This window comes from Epinephelus moara, chromosome 18, assembly GCF_006386435.1.
Source record: "Epinephelus moara isolate mb chromosome 18, YSFRI_EMoa_1.0, whole genome shotgun sequence".
NCBI lineage: Eukaryota > Metazoa > Chordata > Actinopteri > Perciformes > Serranidae > Epinephelus > Epinephelus moara.
In genome coordinates, this window is record NC_065523.1 from 32,429,862 (window position 1) to 32,452,199 (window position 22,338).

Sequence of the window (22,338 nt, forward strand, 5' to 3'; positions counted from 1 at the left end):
TTGACATCCTGGATATATCCTTCAAACACAGACTGTAGACCCCTCTGTCTGCTTCTCTCTGGAATCACTCTTTCATTTGTCCAAAAATATGATTATATTTCTTCAGGGAGTGCAGTTAGTTACAGTGTGGGCTCCATGCTTACTGCGACAGCATCACAAAGGGGCGGGTTTTAGCGAAAGGTCCACTGTGAGTAGGACTGACTGATTTTGAAGTTCAACAAATTCTTAAATTGTAACTTTACAGCATACCTTTTTTCCTAGTATCTTCTATTACAGTGTATTTTTCCCAGAAAACTGCAGGTCCACTTAAACTCAGTTCTTTTAAATCAAGGCTAAAGACTTTTCTGTTTGCTGCTGCCTTTGTTGAATCAAATGATTATTTATTTCTTACACCACACTGTGACTCTTATTCTTGTATTTTTAGCTTTTGACTTTCTATTTTCTTGCTCAAAAATGAGTGTTTTACTAGTTCAATGTCCTTTTATAATGCATGTCTTTTGCACTTTGTCTCAAACTTTTTAATGCTTTATGGAGAGCACTTTGAATTTATCTTGTTGCTAAAATGTGCTATATAACTGAACTTGCCTTGCCTTACATCTCATCTCATCCATTTCAATAAACTTGAGCCACAGGATAGTTGTATTGAACTCTACACACATTTTTGTCTCAAAATAGTTTTTCCTCAGAGATACAACAGGTATTTCTATAATACTTCTATAATGCTATATAATCTGTGGCTCTTACCTTGTGCAGTGTGTCCTTGTCCAAGCCCATGGCCCATGTTCTCCACACTGAGCCTCTGCAATGCCTGCATTAAGGCTGGCCTGAGATTGGTACACAAGTCAGCCTCATAATCTCTTTGAGCATGCAAAAGAACTTCCAGCACTGCCAGGGCTCGTCCTGCCAGGGGGGTCTCCCTGGTGCAAACCATGTCCTGAAGTCATATGGCAAGACAAACAGATGGATAGACACCAGCTTTGAGACAGATTTATGTAGAAAATCTTTGTGTATCAGTGTTGTCCAAACACAGCAACACCAACCAGGTACTCAGTGGAGGTTAAGGCCCAGACACACCAAACTGACATCAAAAAACTAGCAGCAATAAAGGCTGATTGTTACGTCACCTCACGTCGCCTGTGTATCAGCCAGTAACTTGCACTTGAACATAACACAAAGACTACACCCAACGACCAACCTTTCATTTCTCTTCTTGTCCACTGAGCTGAACTGACAGAGTTCACGCCAATTCAACATGCTGAATCGGCTAAAAAACACCCAACAAGGGCCAATGGTACAGGCAACTGTTGTCTTGATGTGTCAGGACCCTTAAAGACAAATATGTGTTTTCCACTAAGTCTTGTTACTGCTTCAGACTTCACAAATTGTTCTACGGAGTATGAAAAATTGCAGCACATCATGCAGCATTTACAAGTATCTCCAATTAAATGTGAAAAACTTAAATCCAAGCTCCTGTTTGGGGTTTCTGCTACTCACCAGGAGCGTCATTACGACAGCCGGGTACTTCTCTATCAGAGTTAGTAGCTCCTTAGTTTCTGTGTCTGGCTCCTGATCCTGCCTCTTGTCTGCTTCTCTCTTCTCTCTCGTCTCCGGTATGCCTGCCTGTACCCAGGAATGAAATCCAACCAACATTTTCATCAATTTCAGTTTGTAAGAGTTCAAAGGGAATTAAAAAACCCGTCTAATGCATCTGTAATAGTTACTTTGTTAGAGTGAAATTAATGAGAGGAACAAGCAAAGTGTGTTCAATTCCAAGAAGTAAAATTATCATTGACAAACATATGTGAGTCTGAGATAGAAGTGAAACAATTGTCCCCTCACCATGGTCTGCTCTGCATCTGTGTGCTGTGCTTTCTTGGTCAACCAAAGTTCTAAGACCAGGGGCCCAAATTTCTCTGCAAGCTCCGAATATCGACAGATGAAGTGGAGGAGTGCAGGATGGTGACTGTAGAGGGAAGAGAAGCTTTGGCAGGAGGAGAGCGCCTTGCTGATGCAGTTCAAAGGAGCCTGGAGTAGGTTGGTAAAGAAAAAAAATGAAAACACTAAAGTATTTTCTTTGAGACGAGCAAACAAACACAAGTTAAAAAGTTTGCACTATTGAAAACAGTTATTTTACAACCAAAATGTGAGACTGCTTTTAAACCCCACTGAGGCAGAGCCCTCAGTCCCAGCAGAATGCCTCCTGCAATCTATTGCTTATACATATTCATTGTTAACATAAAGTAAATACCATTAAGAGAAACTGCAGCACAAAGTTTTGCCATGTAATGTTCGTCTATTTAGACGAACATTATCTTGAGAAAACATTATTTTCTCTGCTTTAGAATTAAGAGTGAGCTATAATTAGTATTCTTTGCGGCTGAATCATGTACAGCACAATATGGATTTTGCATCAAAAGATGAATATGAGCTGTCAAGCTTTGATCCTGAGTATACTGTGGCCTCCACATTAATGGCTTCCATATTAAACTGCACAGAACTCCAGTACATGCTGTTCCATTTCTCTGCACAAGTAAAACAACACGTTCAACACCTTCATCTTGACGGAATCTTGACACCTTAATGTTGCAAGTGCTTGTAGGTAAACCTGTCTCGCTGAATATGTCTTGAGGTTTTTTCCTCACATTGTTGGATTAACTCGCTGAACAGAAACTATAATAGGATATTTAAAACTGAGGCAAACTACTTGCTTCAGCTGTCAAAGTGTATTTTGGCAAGCACTGCAAACGGATAAAAGGCAAGACTGTTAAAAATATTGAAACAAGGCAAATCTACAAAATGATTGTGCAAAGTATGAATGTCAAGGCTTAACACGAGGAAAACCTTGGTGCCTGAAATTTGTTCGGAAGAGAAAGAATTGGGGGTGGGGGGGGGTATGAAAAGACGAAATTAATATTTATGTGCATCAACAACACAAACGGAGGGCATTTTGGCTAATGCCACTATTCCATCACATACACTGGTCTTAAAGGTTCAGTGGGTTAGAAGCCCATCACAGCCAAACAAGCGGCGTCCAGAAATCAATTTGTAACAGTGTTTTGACGGGTTTTATTCACTGGGTCTGTATGTTCTGGAGAAGAGACCTCTGCAGATAATTCAGCTCCTGGTAAAAACCTCTTGAATGTCTGGATCTGAACTAATCAGAGAAAAAAGCTGGACACACATTAGCATGTGGAGGGAGAGCCATGCCAAACAGCGTCAGAGAAACACTGATTTGTAACATAAAACTGCTTTATTCAGTGTTTTTACTGGTTTTAATCACTGGGTCTGTTTGTTTCGGAGAGGAGGAGCGCGTTGTGGATAAATCAGCTCCTGGTAAAAACCTCCTGAACAGTAAACACTGAAGGAAGTTTAGTTGGAAGCAGAGCATGTGAGCGGAGCAGAGCGGAAGGATTTTGTGTTGAGCGAGGAGCGGCTATTTTTTTAAAAGGTGGAGCAGAGCCTTATCTCTCACTCCAATTTCGCTCCGGTCGCTCATGCCCCACCCAGAATGCATCTTTGCACCTGCGCACACCCACACTATTTTCTTTCAAAACTATGGAGTTTACTGTGTACTTCAGAAAAGAAACTGAGAAGAGAAGCAGCGGTACCTTGGAGAACGGTTCCTAACTGCGGGGAGAGGCGAGAGGGCTTCCCCGGAGGTCGGCCGCTAAACCCGGTCCGTCTCCTCTACACTTTCCACCCTGCCAGTGGTACCGTGTAGAACGGTCCCTAACTGCGGGGAGAGGGCTTCCCCGGAGAATCTACCAAGCTCATGTTTTATTTGTGAATAGAAGATTACAGGTTAGGGTAGTACGACGCAGTTTTTTGAGTGGAGTGGTGAGCGAGTGGAGCGGGAATAAATTTATGATGGAGCGGAGCGGAGCGAAGAATGCGCAGATCCAAGTGGAGTGGACGAGCGGCGCAAAGTGACAGGTCTGCGAGCGAGGAGCGGAAAGTTTCACCCGCTCCGCTCCGCTCACATGCTCTGGTTGGAAGAGGTTTAAGCTAATTGCATACTACAATCCTAACTGCTAGACGCCATTAAATCTCCCTGAAGCTTTCACATTTCTCCTTTAATCACTGCATATTTTCATGCCTACCCGACTGGAAACATGTAGTGAATCACTGTAAAGGAGAACTACTTTTGTAAGTAGGAATCATTTATTATTTTTCATTTAATTACTGAGACTTTGTCTTTATCAAGACATGCCACAATGATGGTTAATGTTATACTAGAAAGACAAATGCATTCTTATTCAATGAAAATAATCAAGGTTATTTTAAAGGGGAACATCTTTTTATTTTCATGTCTTTTACAGCCTATGATTTGGTTTTAAATTAAACTACTTATAAAATAAACCTATGCTGAAAACATCTGTAATGGCAAATAAAGAAAATTCATTCATTCTTTGATTCATTGAGCCGATAAACGTCTGTGTAGCACATATAAGATGTTAACACAACCTCCCTAAGCCAGATGGAATTGTATGAAGGCTATCTCACATAGAACGCAACCCGTTTCAAAAAGACATGAACACCAAATGTAACTGTTACTAAATGTGAATCTGAACATGAAAGGTCCAATTAGAAGAAAGATGCCTTCTTATCTAAAGTTCCTCACCATTTCATCAGTCAGAAACTGTAGTCTGGTAACTGTATCCAAACCAATTTTCAAAGCCATAAAGACTAATCAATATCTTTTTAAGCTTTTCCATGCTTGTCTATTCGTTCTACATCGATCTCTAAACAGTGTATGCAGCATTATATTGCTGTCAAAAAGTTAGAGGGTTGCCAAAATGGTTCAAAAAATCATAATGATGATATGAAAACAAAACAAATATTCAGTGCAGTGCTTTTTTAACACAGTGCGGTGACATGCATTACTGTGCTAACACTTTGCAGAGCTACAGTTTGCACAAAGCTTTTATTATGGGCCTATTTTGTTATAGATTTACTTCATTAATAAAACACATAGACCGAGTCCCCATGACATCCTGCTAACAACAACTCTTCCAGGTAGACAACTGGCAATTAATTTCAACTGCGGCAATATGTGAAATCAGCCAACTTTTTATTTCTGATGTCCTTTTCAGCCATAACTGTAGCGTTACGTAATCTGATGTTTCTGCTGTACTAATTTCATGTACTGTGTTGTTTTGCTAGCGTCTTTGATAAACCAAATCAACTGTCACAGAAACTTAATGTACTGCTGTGGAGAGGGCCGTAGTAAAATGTATTTAAAACAGTATCAGTGTATATATATATATATATATATATATATATATTTGAATATATGCTCAGCTTTACCTTACAGTACATGCTAACCAACAACTAACCAGTTAATGGAGTCTGGTAGCTTTGATATAACCTCTTCAATTCCCTGTTGGAAAAGGCTGTCTGAAGGCAAGGTAAAGTGGAGAAAATATTTTCAAAATAGAACACACTTAAACTAATATTGACCTTTTTTGGTAGGCCTTTTCTAAGGTGGCTAAAAACAAATCAATTAAAGGAGTGTTTGCTCTGCGCTGCTTGCTCTTACGTATGTGACACGAGGGTTTACTACCTGCAAGTTATTGTACATAAATGTGATTTGGTCTATAGGGTTCCTTGTGGCTGTAAACATACATATACAGCCGTATTCTTGCTAATGGCAGTTAATAAAAAATGCAGTATTTTCCATAGACATTAAATGTTAATTATCTACATTTAATTATCTATTGTCGAATCTAAAACAGCCCTGCACTGAAATTATGACACAGTGCCAGAAAACTTTAAGCCTTTACTGAAAAGCATAAAACAAAGTTTCATAAACATTTATAAATTATATGTTGCTGCTGAAGCTGTTTATCTACTGTCATACTTTCATAAATTATAGAGTGTGTGTTGATTTATGTGCTGTGAACTGGTCAGAGTTACCCCGTCGAGGTTGGGGCTCTTGTCCTGTGTCACTGCCAGCAGGTAGAGGGCAGAGCGGAGCACAGAGCGAGGCAGGGCACAGCTACCCTCTGCCTGCACTGACTGCAACAGCCACACCACACTGGAGAACACTGTCTGGTCTGGGAGGAGTCTGGCGCGCACACACACACACACACACACACACACACACACACACACACACACACACACACATGCAATAATGATGACATTAACTTCAAATATTACAAGTACACATATATGAGGGTAAATATTTACATTTGAATGTATACAAACACACAGGAGCACACATACTTGAATGTCAAACACACCTCAGCAGACACATCGAGTGTGAGGGTAATAAAGTGAACAAACACACAAACTATGTGAGCAAAGCAGACAAAGTGCTCCAGGGGCATGTTGATGTCACAAACTTGCTATCTGTTTCTCACGCAAACATACACACATACACAAACACACACAGAATGTATACCAACACACGGACACGCACGCACATTCACAGTCCTTCTCCCTGTGCACACATACACTGCACGCACTCAGCCCTCCCACGCTATGTAAATCTCTGGCCACAGCTCCCATTAATCTTGATGAGACCACACAGTGGTGGGGAGAGGCTTTCATCCCCTTCCCTGGGGGGGGTAATACATAGCTGAGGTTCCACAGAAGGACAGATTAAACTTTCCAAAGAGGCCGACGCATCTCTGAGGTCATAAAATATGTACTTAAGAACACCCTCGATGGGCCGCAGAAGTGCCGCTGGAGCAGGAAGAGAGCAACATGCAAAACCAGCTGGTTTCCCGATAGAGCTGGGTAATATATTGATAAAACTCTGGCTCTCTGTGATATGACACTAGATATCATCTGGCATTTTGGTTATTTCATAACTTTGAAATAGCTCAAATGTCCTTTTCTGCTCTCAGGGGCTGCATTCCAGCAAAGTTGTACTTTGCAAAGAAATTTTCTCAAGTTATTAAACTTCAAGATGTCTCTGTCTTTGGTCATTAGATCCACATTAATAAGACTTTAATCTCCAGGGTTACTTTAATCTCCAAAATATTTTCAGGTTCTTAATATTGAGGAGGTGTAATATTAGATTCTCTCAACATCATGAAGCCATACTCATAAGAAGTATTTACTTCTCTCAGTGTTGTCAAGACATACTTATAACTTTATACGAAACTGGAGCACAGAGAAGTGGTGCAGCCAGCCAGCTGCCAGCTCTGGTATGGAGTACAGAGAGATTTGGTGACATTTCACTCTTTATATTGATTCTCTAAGCACATCAAACTATGCTCTTGATTCTCAGAAAACCACTCCGCTGCAGCACCAGGCACAAGTGGTTAGAATTTGTATCAGCAAAATGCTTTTTACTAATGCTGAAATATTTATTGGTTCATTCCATTACCACAAAAATACCAGCTCAGAACATCATATTTTTTGAGCTCTCATTTTTAAATTGAACCAGTTCCCTTGCTAATAAGCAAAATGTTTGCAAAACCAAATACTTTTCACTTTTTTGCAGTGCCTTGAAACAGTGCAACATCATAAATCCCCAGAGAGAATCATGCATGTCTACAATATGAGCAAAGCAGGTGAGGGTGTTTTATTCTTGTGCTTATTCATGTTTTCTAGGTTGTGTGCGTGCACTGTATTACCTATCTCCTCGCTGCAGGGCAAGGTGTAGCATTATCACCAGACAGTACTGGGTGGCCTTTGGTCCTTTATATTCACACAGCTGGAGCCCCGGGGCCTCACACAGCAGAGCAGGCCAGTCTGACAGACGACAGCACAGAGAGGGAAGGCTGTGCAGCAGCAGCTTTTCCACCTCCTCAACATCTGGGGGAAGAGCAAGGAAATAAAACAAGAACAAAAAAGACAAAGGGTTTAATAACCAATGCCAGAAACAGGAACTGGAGAAAGTGATAAAGGGAGGGTGAGAGAGTGAGAGGACAGACGTAAAACACAGCAAAAGAGACCCTGAGGCCTCATGTACAAAGGAACATTACTCATCAATTTTGTGCTTACGACTACAGCCCAATCCTATATCTTATTTTACCTCTACCCCTCATTTTCAAGTGCCTCTTAGCCCTTGGAACAGAGTTACAAGGGGCAGTGGTTAAAATCTTCCCCTATGAATCATATAACCCTCCAAGATTCTGATATGTCATCAATAGTCATTGATGGCGTTTATGTAAACAGACCCAACTATGGTTATAACGGTATTATCAGAATGTTATTTGCCATTTATCTGATGGAGACAGAAAAAAACATGGATTCACAACTTATGTTTCACACTACCAATCAACCAAACAAGTTATCAAATAAAAAAGAACAGTGCCTCATTACCAGGCCACCAGCCGTGGTCTGTAGGCTAAAGTTAGATGCTCCCACCTGGACTGTGTGTACTGAAATAAGAAAAGCGGTAACAAGTGCAGGAACTCAGTTGCTGGACTTTAGTTGAATTTTGAGTGTAATGTGCCATCAAAGGTGGGGATGCAACATTTTTTTGTCATGCTTATTATAAAGAAAAGGACCACTGTTGCTTGTCCAGCCATCTTGCAGATGATTTCTCATAACACGTGGTTTGGATAGTGCCTCTGATAAACCGCCATTTGGAGGGCCATATGGCCCAAATAATTCGCTCTACTCCTCAATCACAACCAGAATCGTGAAACCCCCTGCCCCTTGACATGAAGATGTAAAACTGAGGGGTAAGGGCTGAGTGACAGGGGGAAGGGCACGGATCGATAACTGAATAGGCCTTCAAGACACAGGCCCATAGTGACCACAAAGAGATTTAAAATGACCAGATAGAAATGCAAAGGAACAGCAAAGAGAGACAAAATAACTACAAAAAGGGACAAAAGTCCCTCAAAGAGACGCAAAACGACGACAAAGAGACAAAAAAAAAACACACACACACACACACAAAAAGATGAATTACAACTGCAAAGTGTGTGTGTCTTGCACCTATGTAGGAGAGGTGTGGGGGCCTATTGTCTTATAATCTAATGAACTGGGATTAGGCCTAAAACCAAGCCAAAACTGAGGTTCAGAAAAAAATCATCTGGGGTTGAAAATGAACGGGTTTCAGTGATTTCACACTTTTCCAATTATCTATGTTTTATTCAAACACAAAGCCAATATCCATCATTAACCAAGCTATGGATGTGGTGCACGCTTAAATTCAATTTTTATAACTTTCTTTGAAAAGCCATATTATGTAAAAGTTAAAGAATGTTATTTCATAAATGAGGTCCCTAAAGAATAGGAAGACGAGATGAAAAGGGCAGGCGGAATGACGGGTGTAGTACAAAAGGAAACAGTAAGAAGGAAAGTGAAACTGCATGCGAGAGGTGCACGGAGACAAAACACAACAGGACCAGTGTGAGAGTGCTGCGAAGGACTTTCACCTCTTGAAGAACTGGAGGACTGACAGACAGGGACATGTGGCAAAAGAAGTTGATACATGTAAATAAACAATACTGTATAAAATGGTAAGAGAGAAAAAAGACAATGAAGAGACAAAGGGAAGGGAAGATGTGAAGCACAGCGGGGAATTATTTTCTGTAGCAGCTAAAAGAGTAGGACTATCTGCACCGAGCCGTTGCCTCCATCTCTGGGTGGTCTTTAGGGAGCTGGAGAGAGTGGTGAGGGAAGAAACGACAGGGAGAGGGAGAAGAAAATGAGGTGCAGCTTTTAAAGAACTGAAAGAGAACAACACAGAAAGAGACAGGGAACCTGAAAAGAGGACCATTGAAACTTGGCACTGTATAGAGAAAATGGTGCTGTGCAATGTAGCCTCTTGCAGGTGTGGAGAAAAAGAGAGCCGAGGAGTGGGGAAGGTAACGACACCACATGCAGTATATAAGGGAAGAGGAGGAAAGCAGTGGCACAGCAAAGAAAAGGATGACAAAGAAGGAACAGGGAGATGTCAGACAGGGATAGGGGTCACTGATGCATGACTACACAGAGGCTATAAAGCCACCGCAAGGTCTGTAGGGAGAGAGACTACCAATCAGCCAAAGAGGAAAACAAAGTAAAGAAGGGAACAGGAGTTGAAGAAATACAGAAAAAGGAGGAGAGATAAATATAACCAGGAACGAGAAAAGGGGAAAGTGGCCAAGGTTGCAGACCCATGGCAAGACAGAGAGCACTGTGGTCTGGAGGGACCACTGCGGAGAAAGAGTAAGAAATAAATGGCAGCGTTTAGAAAGCACAGAAAAATGAGAAGAAGGGCACCAGGCACCAATAAAGCCGTCATCTCCAGGGAACTGGGGGGAAAGAGAAGAGAGGCAGAGAGGAGAATAAAAGGATGTCTCAGAGGGAGGACTGGGAGGGAGAGGAACACAGCTAAGGACAGACACATGAAGGAGATGAGAAGGGAAACAACAGATGGGAGAAAGACAACAGACCTACAAAGCAGGCTGCAGTGACATGTCGCCTCCTGCTCAGGTTTTTATCAACATTAAATAATAGAGGATAAAGAAGAGGAAAAACATTTTCAGCTATTATACAGTTATAAGACAACTATACAAAGGTAGCCATGATATACTTTAAAGGGACAGTACACCCCCAAATCAAAAATAAATAGTTTTCATCTTAGCTGTAGTTCTGTTTATCAGTCTAGATTGTTTTGGTGTGAGTTGCATATCGGCTATAGAGATGTCTGCGCTCTCTCCAATATAATGGAACTAGATGGCACTCAGTTTGTGGTGCTCAAAGTGCCAAATAATATATATTTGAAAAACTCAGCAGCAGTGTCTCTTTCCAGAAATCATAACCTGGTTACTCAAGATAATCCACAGACCTTGTTGTGAGCTGTTTCATGTAGGAACTATTTGCTTTCTTTAGAACTAAAATTGCACCAAGTCGCTGCTCCGAAGAAAGCGTGTATCTACTCATGGACGAGAAGCTCATGCTCATTACAGCTTGAAATGAACGGCATCCTCCTCTGCTGAGCTGCTAGCTCAGTGGTGCTAGGTGAGCTAACAGTAGATGCACACTTCCCTCTGCGCAGTGATACAGTTGGCGGGTGTAGTTCCATAGAAAGAAAATAATTCCTACATAAAACTGCTCACAACAAAGTTTGTTGGTTATCTTGAGTAACTGGGTCATGATTTCTGGAAAGAGACATTCAATCAATTTTATTTATAAGCCCAATATCACAAATCACAATTTGCCTCACAGGGCTTTACAGCATACGACATCCCTCTGTCCTTTGGACCCTCACAGAGGATAAGGAAAAAAATGGTAGAAACCTTGGGAAGAACAACTGAGGAGGGATCCCTCTTCCAGGACGGACAGACGTGCAATATTGCTGATGTGTTTTTCAAATGTAATTTTTTTAGCACTTTGACAGTACATTCTCACTCCCAACTCAATACCAACGCTTGGTCAGTGGCCCTACCCATGAAAATATTATGCGCTACGCACCCCTCCTGCGTCAGTTTCAGACATTCAGGGACAGCATGTGAATTTACACTCATTAAAAGCATTGTCTCTTTTTAAAACAAACTTCTTTTTTCACAGGACATGCACAGTTTCTGCTTGTTAAATGCATTCAGTCTTTTTCAAAATAAACTTAGAACCTTGGTATAAAAAAAAAAAGTTTAAGGTTTACTCCCTTGCATTTAGGCAACATAAGTGCGTGTTTAGGTTTAGAATAAAACATGATGGTTTGCCTTAATATAAGTACATTTGTTACTAACCTTATATAACGTAACAGATGTGACTTAGCATTAGTCTTACCACTTACTATGGTTGACTTTTGGTTTCTATGCATACTTTCTCTCTCTTAATACTACGGTAGTTGCCAGGAGCGTCAAAAAATGCTGCTCCCTGGTGCATCTCATACCGCCACAAAAGGGTGCCTCTCTGCGATGGTTGAGACCAGGTTTACTTGGTGCAACACAAGCGTGTCATCTAGTTCCAATATATTTGAGAGAAGGCAGACATCTCTAACAGTTGACAACTCACACCAAGGCTGTCTCTGGATGAACTTTCTCTCAAAATGATTCACAACAATTAGTCGACAATATCATAGAGTTATTCAATTAACAAAATACACAATTACAAAACACTGACAGAGAGAGGTGCAGAACAGGAAGACAAACCAGAAACAGTAAATATAAAATATGATCAAATCAGTTTAACAAAGTTTCAAATAAGAAAAATACCTAACATAAAATGTAGATGGTAAAATTCTAGAAGAAGATAAATCAGAGAAAACAAGAGGCTGAAAATGAAACTGAAACAGATAAGGGTGATGAAAGGGGGGGGAGGCAGACAGAAAAAGGAACAAACAGGAGTCTAGCTCCACAGAAGCCATTATTCAAAGCCTCAAACACACAAACAAACATACACACGGCATGCATACAAATACACACATACACCTACACCCTTGCTCACACAACTCTCACATCTCATTACCTAAAAGAAATATTTTACTCAACTCTGGTCTCAATGTCACATCATGTCTCCATGGAACAAGTGCAGTTTCCAGTAAAACATTTCTTTCATTTCATTTTAGATGTTACAGGGATGTGGAAAAAGATTAGAAGGGAAACAACCTGGATCGTAACATTTTTGTTAACTCACTTACAACTTCACTTACCTTTCTTTTATTTCATTTACTTCAGTCTCACATAATCAGAAGCAAAGCCCCTTTAATTGAAGGCACCAACTGTGTTGTCACTAAATACGTTGGCATTTAAGAGACTCTTTCATTATCTTTTGCATCAGCTCTTTCACACAGCAACTAAAAATCAGCAAGCTGTTCAGTGTTCAATTCAAGGCCATTTCACACATTAAACATGTTTACAGTAAACACATCTGCTCGAGCTTTTCTTTAGTGCCTTTGCAAACACATTTCTAAAATGGCATCATCGGCTTATATAAGCAAAGCTGTTTCTGAGACCCCCCTCTGAACAAGGTTAACTTAACTCAAGAGAAAAGGCATCTCTATTAGGGATGAGATTCCTGGTTAAAGTTATTGACGTTTAAAGTCAACACAGTAAAGTGAAAACGGAGGGAGACGGGGTGAGCATGTGCAGGTAAGAGAGAGAGAGCATGCAATGTGGTAATTGCAAGTTTGTTAGATCCATTAAAGGGAACCTATCATGCTCATTTTCAGGTTTATACTGTATTTGTATTTTGGGTTTTAACTACAACCTGTTTAAATCCTTTGGCATTCAAAAGACACTTAATCTTTCCCATACTGTTTCCCTGATATAGCTTAATCACCCTCTGTCTGAAACGCAGTTTTAGGATGCTTTCAGACCTAGAGTTGTCTTGCTTTGGTCCGAATCAGGGACTCATTTTGTCACAAAGTTGTATAATTGCCTAGAGTTGGTTCGTGTTCTCACGGCAGCATTTACAAGCAGACCAGATAAAATGCCTTGCGTGAGAAAGCTGCTCTTGATTGGTCAGAATTTCCATGTGGGAAAAATCCAGGAAGTAAAGCAAACGTTGAAGAAGAGTACACTTGCAAGATAAATGTGACACTTTCTAATGTCACAATGGAGGGGCAACTATGCAGGTTGATTTTAGCGCTGCTCATCGTGGACTATATTGCTGTCATTGTTCATTTTAGTCAAACCATACAGTTTGAAAACGAGGCGCGGCTCCAACTAGAAAACAATGTTTTGATGCACTGGATGTGCTGAATGTGCATATTAAGGCAGTACAGGAGGAGGTGCACATTAATAATCCTCCAGGACTGTAACATGCTCATGTTTAACCCAAACAATGTGTCATGTGACTGCAGTTGGTTCGGATCGAGGTCGGAACCTAGGAACCTAAGTTTGTTTGTAACCCGACCAAGACCACCTCTTCAAGAAGGTCTCGGTCCGGTTGTTTTGGTGCGTGTGATTGATGTGGTCACACCTGTCCAAACGAACCGCACTTAGGGGGCAAACGAACTTGAATTTGATTGAACCAAACCAAACAGAGCAGGAGTGAAAGCACCCTAAGTGTGTTTCTTTAAGCCTCCGTGCCAAAAAACCCAGTCTGCTCTGATTGGTCAGCGTTTCTGGGTCTTCCGCATCTTGGCGTCTTTGCACTGTCAACATACTCAGAGAAAAAAATAGTGACGGAGTATGGCTGCTTTTTTTAAAGATTATTTTTTGTGCCTTTAATAATAGAACAGTGTAGTGTGAAAAGGGGAGAGACAAGGAATGACCTGCAGCAAACCTGTGGCCGCTGCAACAAGGACTGAGGCTTTGCAGATAGGGCACCTGTTTTAACCACTAACCCACCAACGCCCCCACTAAATGCTTCTAAACACAACTGGACGTCTTCCAGTAGGAATACGATCTGAAATCGAGGTGAAATTAACAATATTGGCGGCCAAGATTACATATTTTCTGATGTTAGCATGTAGCTAAATGTAGCAGTACAAGTTATGTGAAAACTTGCTGTCTCATGCAAAAAGAAATCCACCACAATCTGACATCAGCTTATAAGTAGAGCAGAATTTTTTTGGAAGCAGAGCATTCAGAACGGTCCGAAGCCTGACATTTTTGCTCAAAGGGATTACTTTTACATACATTTAACTCATTACCTGGAACTTTGGCCGTGTTTAATATGAACATCCGACATTGGAACATTATATATATGTTTCATTACACAATTGTACATATCACCAGACCTAAAGTTTAAATATCAAAACAGAATATGTGAGCTGTGTGTTTTGGGTGAAGTGGAAAGTGAGTCCCATTTTCTTTTATACTGTACAAACTATTCTGACTTAATAGAGCATATATTCTTGGAAACGGCTCGTCTAAATCTTGACATTTTCTGGTGCTCAGATGACCAAAAGTTTGAAAAGCTGATTAATGTTGATGTGTTTAAGTTTGCCAATGTTCTTGCAAAAGCCTAGAAGAGAAGGCAGGAAAGTCTGTTTAATTAGAATTTGAGTTCTTTTTTTCAGTTTTACACGTTATATGACTGTCAGTGATCCACAAACTTGGTCTGATTATATATGATAGTTCTGCTGCTTTGTTCCATTTTCTTTCCTTTTAATGCTGTCCAAATGTATGTTTGCTGGACTCTGATCCTGGCTTACTCTGAATTTATGGTGTCTTGTAAGCCCATGTGGGCTGGGCATAACTGCTTGCATGCCACAATAAAAAAAATCCATTCATTCATTATCAAAGAGAAAATCATCATTGACAAATGATTAGACAAACGTCTCATAGGGATTAAGATAGGCACTTTTCAGCGGACAATTAAAGTCATGGTGAAATTAGCTCACTCATGGTATATTTTAGCTGTTGAAAAAAAATGATTTGGGCAACTTACAACTAACCAGACCTGACCATCTTTAGACATAACAAGCAAACCGTACAATCAGTAGCAACAGTTCAGTTCAACACTTCAACTGACATCATTGCTCGGAAACTGACAGGAACAACAGGGTTTTACTGGTGCGTCATGTAGCTCTGTGAGTGGTGCAAGTGTCTGTGTGTGTGTGTGTGTGTGTGTGTGTGTGTGTGTGTGTGTATTTGCATACCATACTGGCAGAAGCCAGAAGGAGGGTCTGACTGGGAGAGCAGACACACACTGAGTTTCCGTAGAAAACCACAGCAAGCTGTATTCAGGTTTGGATGCCTGGAAGAATCGGTAAGGAGACATACAGAGTCAGAGAAAATGCACATGAATATATAGAAATGACGGAAAGACGGCAGGAAACAAAGAAAGTTGGAGGGCATCTGAGACGAACACAGCACAAATCCTCCACAAAGCACGGTCAAAACAGTCAAGAGGGAACGGAAACATAGGACAGGATGTGCCTTGACTAAGTCCCTTCAAATATGAAACACAAGCACGGCATGGTTCAGTTTCATTACAGCTCAGAGCAGGGGGGCCTAAAGCCTACTGAGTCAACCACGTTTATGACCACACCAACACACACACACACACTTCCACTCACAAAAGCACATATGCTTACACATACTGATTCTAAACACACACACACAGCAGTCTTTGAAGCTGCAGATCTGTTGCTCTGAGACGACACACTGCTGAGACGACTCGCTTATTGGAAAAAAAAGTAGACAGAGTGACTCAGAAATGACAGATGCCTCAGTCGAATTATCTGTCTCATTGTTCAATGTGCTCCGACAGGGAATGATAATAAGAACTCAACTTTCTGAGCCACCGCGGTTTAACACACAGATACACACACAGCTACACTTTGTAGACAGCAGTGCTTTGTTAATTGCCGTGTATGTATGTGTATGTGTGTGTCCTCCGGTTATCCTGTTACACTGTACCTGTTCCCCGCACAGAGGAGCCCTTTGTGTTCCAGAGCCAGCCTGTAGAAACCCGAGGACGCTGGAGGGAAGAGGAGGTGAAGAGCGGAATAAAGGATGGATGAAACAGTGAGAGATGAGGAAGAAGAGAAAGATGGTGATAAAAATACTATTTATATAACACTTTTTAAAACAAAAGTTACAAAGAAGAGAGAAGCCTGTCATCATTGTGCCAGAAATCATGATTCAGTCTGAGTCCACAATCCCTAAACCTTCTTCAGGGTTCCCACACTTTCTTAAAATATCAAATTCAATGACATTTCACAGACTTTCCAGGCCCAATTCCCACAAATTCAAGGACCCACAAAGCACAGTTTGAGACACAGATCATGGTTAAACACTGGTACAACACTAAGCATTTTTATAATGAGAGCTAGGAGGCTTAACAGAAGCTCAAAGCCTTTCTCTCAGAAACTGCAATTACTGCCTTGCTGTTGTACTGTATGCTCCCGCAAACCAGTCAAGTTTCACTTCCTGTCTGTGAAAACATGGATGCTTCACACACACCTTCCCCCCCAGCAGCATATAAGATCTATACAATAAACCCAGTGTCAAGGTGGACACCCAAGATTAGTGTCACTAATTCAGTGTCTGTCTGAATCACTACCCCTCTGTTCCTGAGATATAAAGTGTTTTTGAAAAACATTATGATGTTACAGTTAAGTTGACCTTTGACAATTTGGATATATGATGTCATCACTTCATCATTTTATCCTATTAGAAAATTGTGTGAAGTTTTGTCATAATAAAAGAATTAATTTTGAGTTATGGATAAAAACATGAGGTCATAGTGACCTTCACCTTTGACTTTCGACCATCAAATTCAGATCAGTTCAGCTGGAGTGCAAGTGGACGATTCTGCAAAACTTGCTGGTATTGAGATATTACATCATTACACAAGGGCACAGTAACCTTGACCTTTGACCACCAAATTCTCACCACTTCATCGTTGAGTCTAAGTGGATGATTGCGCAAAATTTTGAGGGCACTCCCTTAAGGTGTTCTTAAGATATCATGTTCACAAGAATGAGACAGATGAGGTCGCAGTGACCTTGACCTTTGACCAATGACCACTAATATCTAATTAGTTCATCATTTAATCCAAGTGGAGGTTTGTGCCAAATTTGAAAAAACAAAAAATTTCAAGGCATTCTCTAGATATCACATTCATGATAATAAGACATACACAAGGACAAGGACACAGTAACCTTGACCTTTGACCACCAAATTCTAACCAGTTTATCACTGAGTCCAAGGGGACAATTGTGCCAAATCTGAAGACATTCCCTCAAGGTGTTCTTGGGTTATCATGTTCACAATAACAAGACGGGTGCAAGGTCATGGTGACCTTGACCTTTGACCACTAAAATCTAATTAGTTCATCCTGAGTCCAAGTGGAGATTTGTACCAAATTTGAAAAATTTCCCTCAAAGCATTCTTGAGATATCACATTCAATAGAATAAGACACACACAAGGTCACAGTAACCTTGACCACCAAATTCTAACCAGTTCATTGTTGAATCCAAGTGGACGTTTGTGCCAAATTAGAAGAAATTCATGCAAGGTGTTCTAAAGAGATCACGTTCACAGTTCACAAGAATGAGACCGATGAGGTCAGGGTGACCTTGACCTTTGACCAATGACCACCAAAAACCAAACGTTATATAAATTCCCTTAATGTGTTCTTGAGATAATCAGTTCATTAGAATGAGACAGATGCAAGGTCAAACTGACCTTGATCTTTTACCTATGACCACCAAAATCTAATAAGTTCATCACTGAGTCCAAATGGACATTTGTGCCAAATTTGAATAAATTCACTCACGCCGTTCATGAGATATTATGTTCCCAAGAAGTGGCTGAACGTACGAGTGTATGCATGTACAGACGTACGGACAAATAGAAAACGTATAGCTTCCAACCACAGCTGTGACGAGCGCAGAGACATAAAAAAGAGGCTTGTGTGAACGCTTCTCAATTGTGCTGTGTAGCAGTGTTTGCAGAATATGTGGTCTTTTGCCGTCTCTAACACAGCACAGCAAAATGATATGTTCTGTAAACTGAGTGACAGAGACTAAGATTTATGATTCTTGCCCAAAATATATAAATTCAAGCACTTTCAACGACCCATATCTATTTATATCTATTTTTAAACCTTTCAAGGCCTCATTTTTTTCCCTCAAATACACAAACTTTAAAGGATTTCAAGGACTTGTGGGAACCCTGCTTCACATTTTAATCTCACATTTGTTTTCAAGCTTACACACAGACACTATATTCTAAAAATACTCTGAAGGATCAGGGAGGGAAAACTCATCATTTGGCAACGTTGGAGGTAATGGGACTGCAGTCCTATTTTAATTCTATGGGGGGAAAGCTATATCGTAAAGCTGTACTTAATGTCTTGGCTGTTTAAATGGTGCAGCAGGAGAGGGAGAGAGAGAGAGAGCACCCCTTACTTATTTGAGGGAAGTTTCAATTTCATAAAGCTACTAACACTCTCTGGTGGATCTATGCCAAGGTATAGCCATATCAGCAGAAAACTGCTCTGCTTTGTTAACCGCTTGCAGCATAAATATAAAGCTTAACTTTCTTTTTAACGCCACCACACTGGCTTGTCTAGATGCCCAAGGCAACGCGTTTCCTGTCAATAATTGAGGCTCATCATGTGGACTGCCAGATTTGGACAGATTGCTCAGTTTTCCCCTACAGTGATATAAAATTCCATCAAGCAAGTGTTGAGGCGTTTAGCCCTGTCTTTGATGAGGGCAGAATCAACTGCTGCTGTTTCTATAAACTGCATAAAATATTGATTTTAGTTTGTGAACACTTCCTGACAGAAACTGTTATGTGATAATGAAATGAAATATGAAGTGTACTGCACGTTGTATGATTAGCTGGTAACTGAACTTAATAGTGTAATTGCTTCTGTTTGTGCTTATTTAATTATGTTAGACATTTAGGGCTTTAGACTAAATGTACTATAAGCAGGGTACTTAATTGGCAAATTGCAATAAAACAGTGAGCTTATTAGAAATATGTTTGGTTAGTATTAGGTTTTGTAATCCCACCATGTGAACTCGACACTCTAGTTTTACATTGTATAGGCTGGTGCTATATGTTGCCAGTCACACTGGCTGTCCCTGTACAAGCCAGCTCAGTTACTAATATCACAAATATCATCGCAGAGCTTCTTTGATTTTTTGATTTAACCACTGACGCCCATCTGACAAACAAATATTAACCTTCAGCTCAGGTCAGAAATCTGAGGAGAAACACGTGGTCCATCATCTTAAAGTATGGAAATGTGTCCACCTTAAAGTCTTATCTCGTTTCATTCACCAAATTCTGTGTGCTGAAAAAAAACCAAGTCTAAATGTAAAACTCGTCACTGATTATGTCAAATATATTTCATGAGGGCAGCAGGAGATGTGTAACATTATTCAACAGGACTGTATAAAAACAAAAGCGACTCAAACTTTATCATTTCAAGACCTGTATATTCCCACAATATCGATGTCTGACCTTAAAACAAATCTCATAGAATTTAATGATTCACTGTCTGTAAATGGTATCAGCAGCATAAATGAAAGCCAACCTCAGCTTTTGTTTGCTTTCTCCTTGCTATATATGATTTTTTTAGCACTGTGTCCACAATTTTCGTATCTTCCTCTTGGATGCGTTCTGCCTACAAAACTGTATGGTTTGCCAAGGAACGTACAGAACACAGCAAAATAAGAATAAGAAAATACAGGCAGAGGGCAGAGTCTCACACTTTTAAATGCTTTGCTGATTTTCACCCAGCTTTGTATCATAACAATGTGGGTAGCACGTGTAAATGAACTACTTTAAACATCCTTCCATCTTGCCAGCAGCCAGATCTACCTGCTCATTTGCCTGACAATACCCATAATCCTGCGGACATTTGCTGGCTCTAGGGCTGTTGCTCAAACAGCAGATTGTACTTCCTCATTTTTGTGTGCCCAACACTACTACCGACACAAAGGGTAAAAAAGTGGATTGAGAGAAAGGGCCACCCCTGCCTCTCTCTGGCAAACTCTGATCAAACTGTACAAGTGGGCCATACTGATCAAATATAAACCAAGATGTTGTTAATGGACAGCACATTTCTTGCCCAAGATGTCTTCAGAAACATATTTTAAAGCACTGTTTGGCAGTAATATGAGATTTTGAGAACAGAAAGTGGACACCCTACTATTTTCTGCATTGTGAAAATGTCGGTTTTTCAGTCTGAAATCAATCAGAGATCAAACAGTAAAACTGAGTGGTGCTGATAAAATATGAACCTAGATTCTGTTACTGCGTTGCCCATTTTTCACCTCAAATTCTTTCAGAAACATATTTTAATGTTAACTGGTCCGGTGCGGCGCAGTGCATTGCTGTCTCTCTTTGCTCATGTAGCACTAATTTCTAAGTAACTGTGTCTTTTTACGGCACAAACACCCCAGTTTTATGAAAGACCATCTTTCCAACAGTGAAATACTTCTTTAAGTGATAATTATGAGGAATTACTTTTGCATGAGTCTGTATGTTGTTTTTAGGAAAATCCTGCATTGTCCAATTTTAATGTACTTTATATTATGAAACGTGTATTATTATATAAATGTAACAATCCTGAAATAAGTTCTATTTTTCTATTATCAACATTGTATTTCCTGACTTTATCCAACTTTACATTATTTTCTTTGAAGCTAGTCAACAGTCAGTTCATAATATTTTCATCATGTGCCATCACTATAATATTACAGGGACTGACAGCCCGGCCCTCCGGATAATGGAGAAGAGATTTGTCTGCGACTGCACTAGTCAAAGCTGGCCATTTTGGGCAGAATATTCATGAAGATACCAACATCAGGATTGCTACACCCCATTTGTCAATGTTCCAGTGTTAAGGGGAGAACACACACAGTGCAGTTTACTGCCATGAAACTAGAAGACAGAATGCACAATACTGAAATAAAATAAAACAAAGTAAAACAAAACAAAATATTTGCTGATTTGAGGTTATAGTTTTACACAACTTACCGAGCTTATTTGCAAAGACAGGCATGAATGACGGAAGCAGGGTGAACTGGAAGGAAAGGATGGAGTAGAAGTACTGCAGGATCTGGGCGTTGGGTGCATGCTCACACATCCTCTACACACACACACGCACAGAGGAAATTACAGACGAATGACCAAAACACAAACTGTGAACCATTTCTTCTTGTCTGATTTTAAGCCTGAATAGAACCAACTTTAGAAAAACCAACATAATAAAACAATTACTGGCACTACAGCAGAGGTACTGATCGATATGCTCAAATATCCATGTGTACACAAAACTAATGGAGACAGAGTGTGTGTGGCTGTGCTTATCAAAATAGTTATTTAGAGAAACAGCCAGACAGAGCGAGGTAATCATTGTCATCAATTTCTCAGAAAAGAGACGTGACAAATCAGAAGAGTATTTTCTCAAGTATTCGGTTACAAGTGTTTGTGACAGAGATAGAAGGTTAAGATGAGAAGATAATGAATTGGATGTGTGCATCTGTGTGTGCTTGCAGCTCTCACGATGACGGTGGGTATCCAGACGGAGTCGCAGCAGCGCAGCAGACAATAATACAGGGACTCCAGTGAGTCCTGAGCATGGCTGTGTTTAAATGGAGCTGTGAACATGTTCTCCTTCAAAACAGGCTCTGATGCACAGTCCTCGGTCAACCTTGGACACACACACACATACATGAACACAAACACCCCCACTTACATACATACAAAAATTACATAAAAATGACAAGAAATACTGGTACATGTGTATACCAAGGATTTCACTTAATACCCTCATCTAAAATTGAACTGAAACATTCTGCTGGTGGGCTGAAAATATTAATTCCAATGGCTTCATTAATAATTAATAATTAATAACATTCACATTTGGCATATCACAGATTAACACTTGATTTAATACAACACGTTGATTTAAAAAAAAAAAAAAAAACTAATATGCAAAAAAAAATCTTTAAGACATAAGGAAGAACTTGTTGAGATGGATTTAAATTTAGAATTAATCATCAAACAACAAACAAC

General features: G+C 40.2%; 1 protein-coding gene across 1 annotated transcript in view; it reads right to left on the bottom strand.

The window, feature by feature from the left end:
- LOC126406168 (meiosis inhibitor protein 1-like) overlaps positions 1-22,338 on the bottom strand; it is a 59,850-nt gene that overhangs the window by 2,820 nt on the left and 34,692 nt on the right. The window contains exons 15-23 of the mRNA XM_050070345.1: positions 21,826-21,973; positions 21,298-21,409; positions 16,212-16,272; positions 15,449-15,546; positions 7,590-7,770; positions 5,917-6,067; positions 1,840-2,025; positions 1,495-1,620; positions 745-934 (exon numbers count right to left, since the gene is read on the bottom strand). Coding sequence (XP_049926302.1) covers positions 745-934; positions 1,495-1,620; positions 1,840-2,025; positions 5,917-6,067; positions 7,590-7,770; positions 15,449-15,546; positions 16,212-16,272; positions 21,298-21,409; positions 21,826-21,973 — 1,253 coding nt within the window. The remainder of the gene's footprint in view (positions 1-744; positions 935-1,494; positions 1,621-1,839; positions 2,026-5,916; positions 6,068-7,589; positions 7,771-15,448; positions 15,547-16,211; positions 16,273-21,297; positions 21,410-21,825; positions 21,974-22,338) is intronic.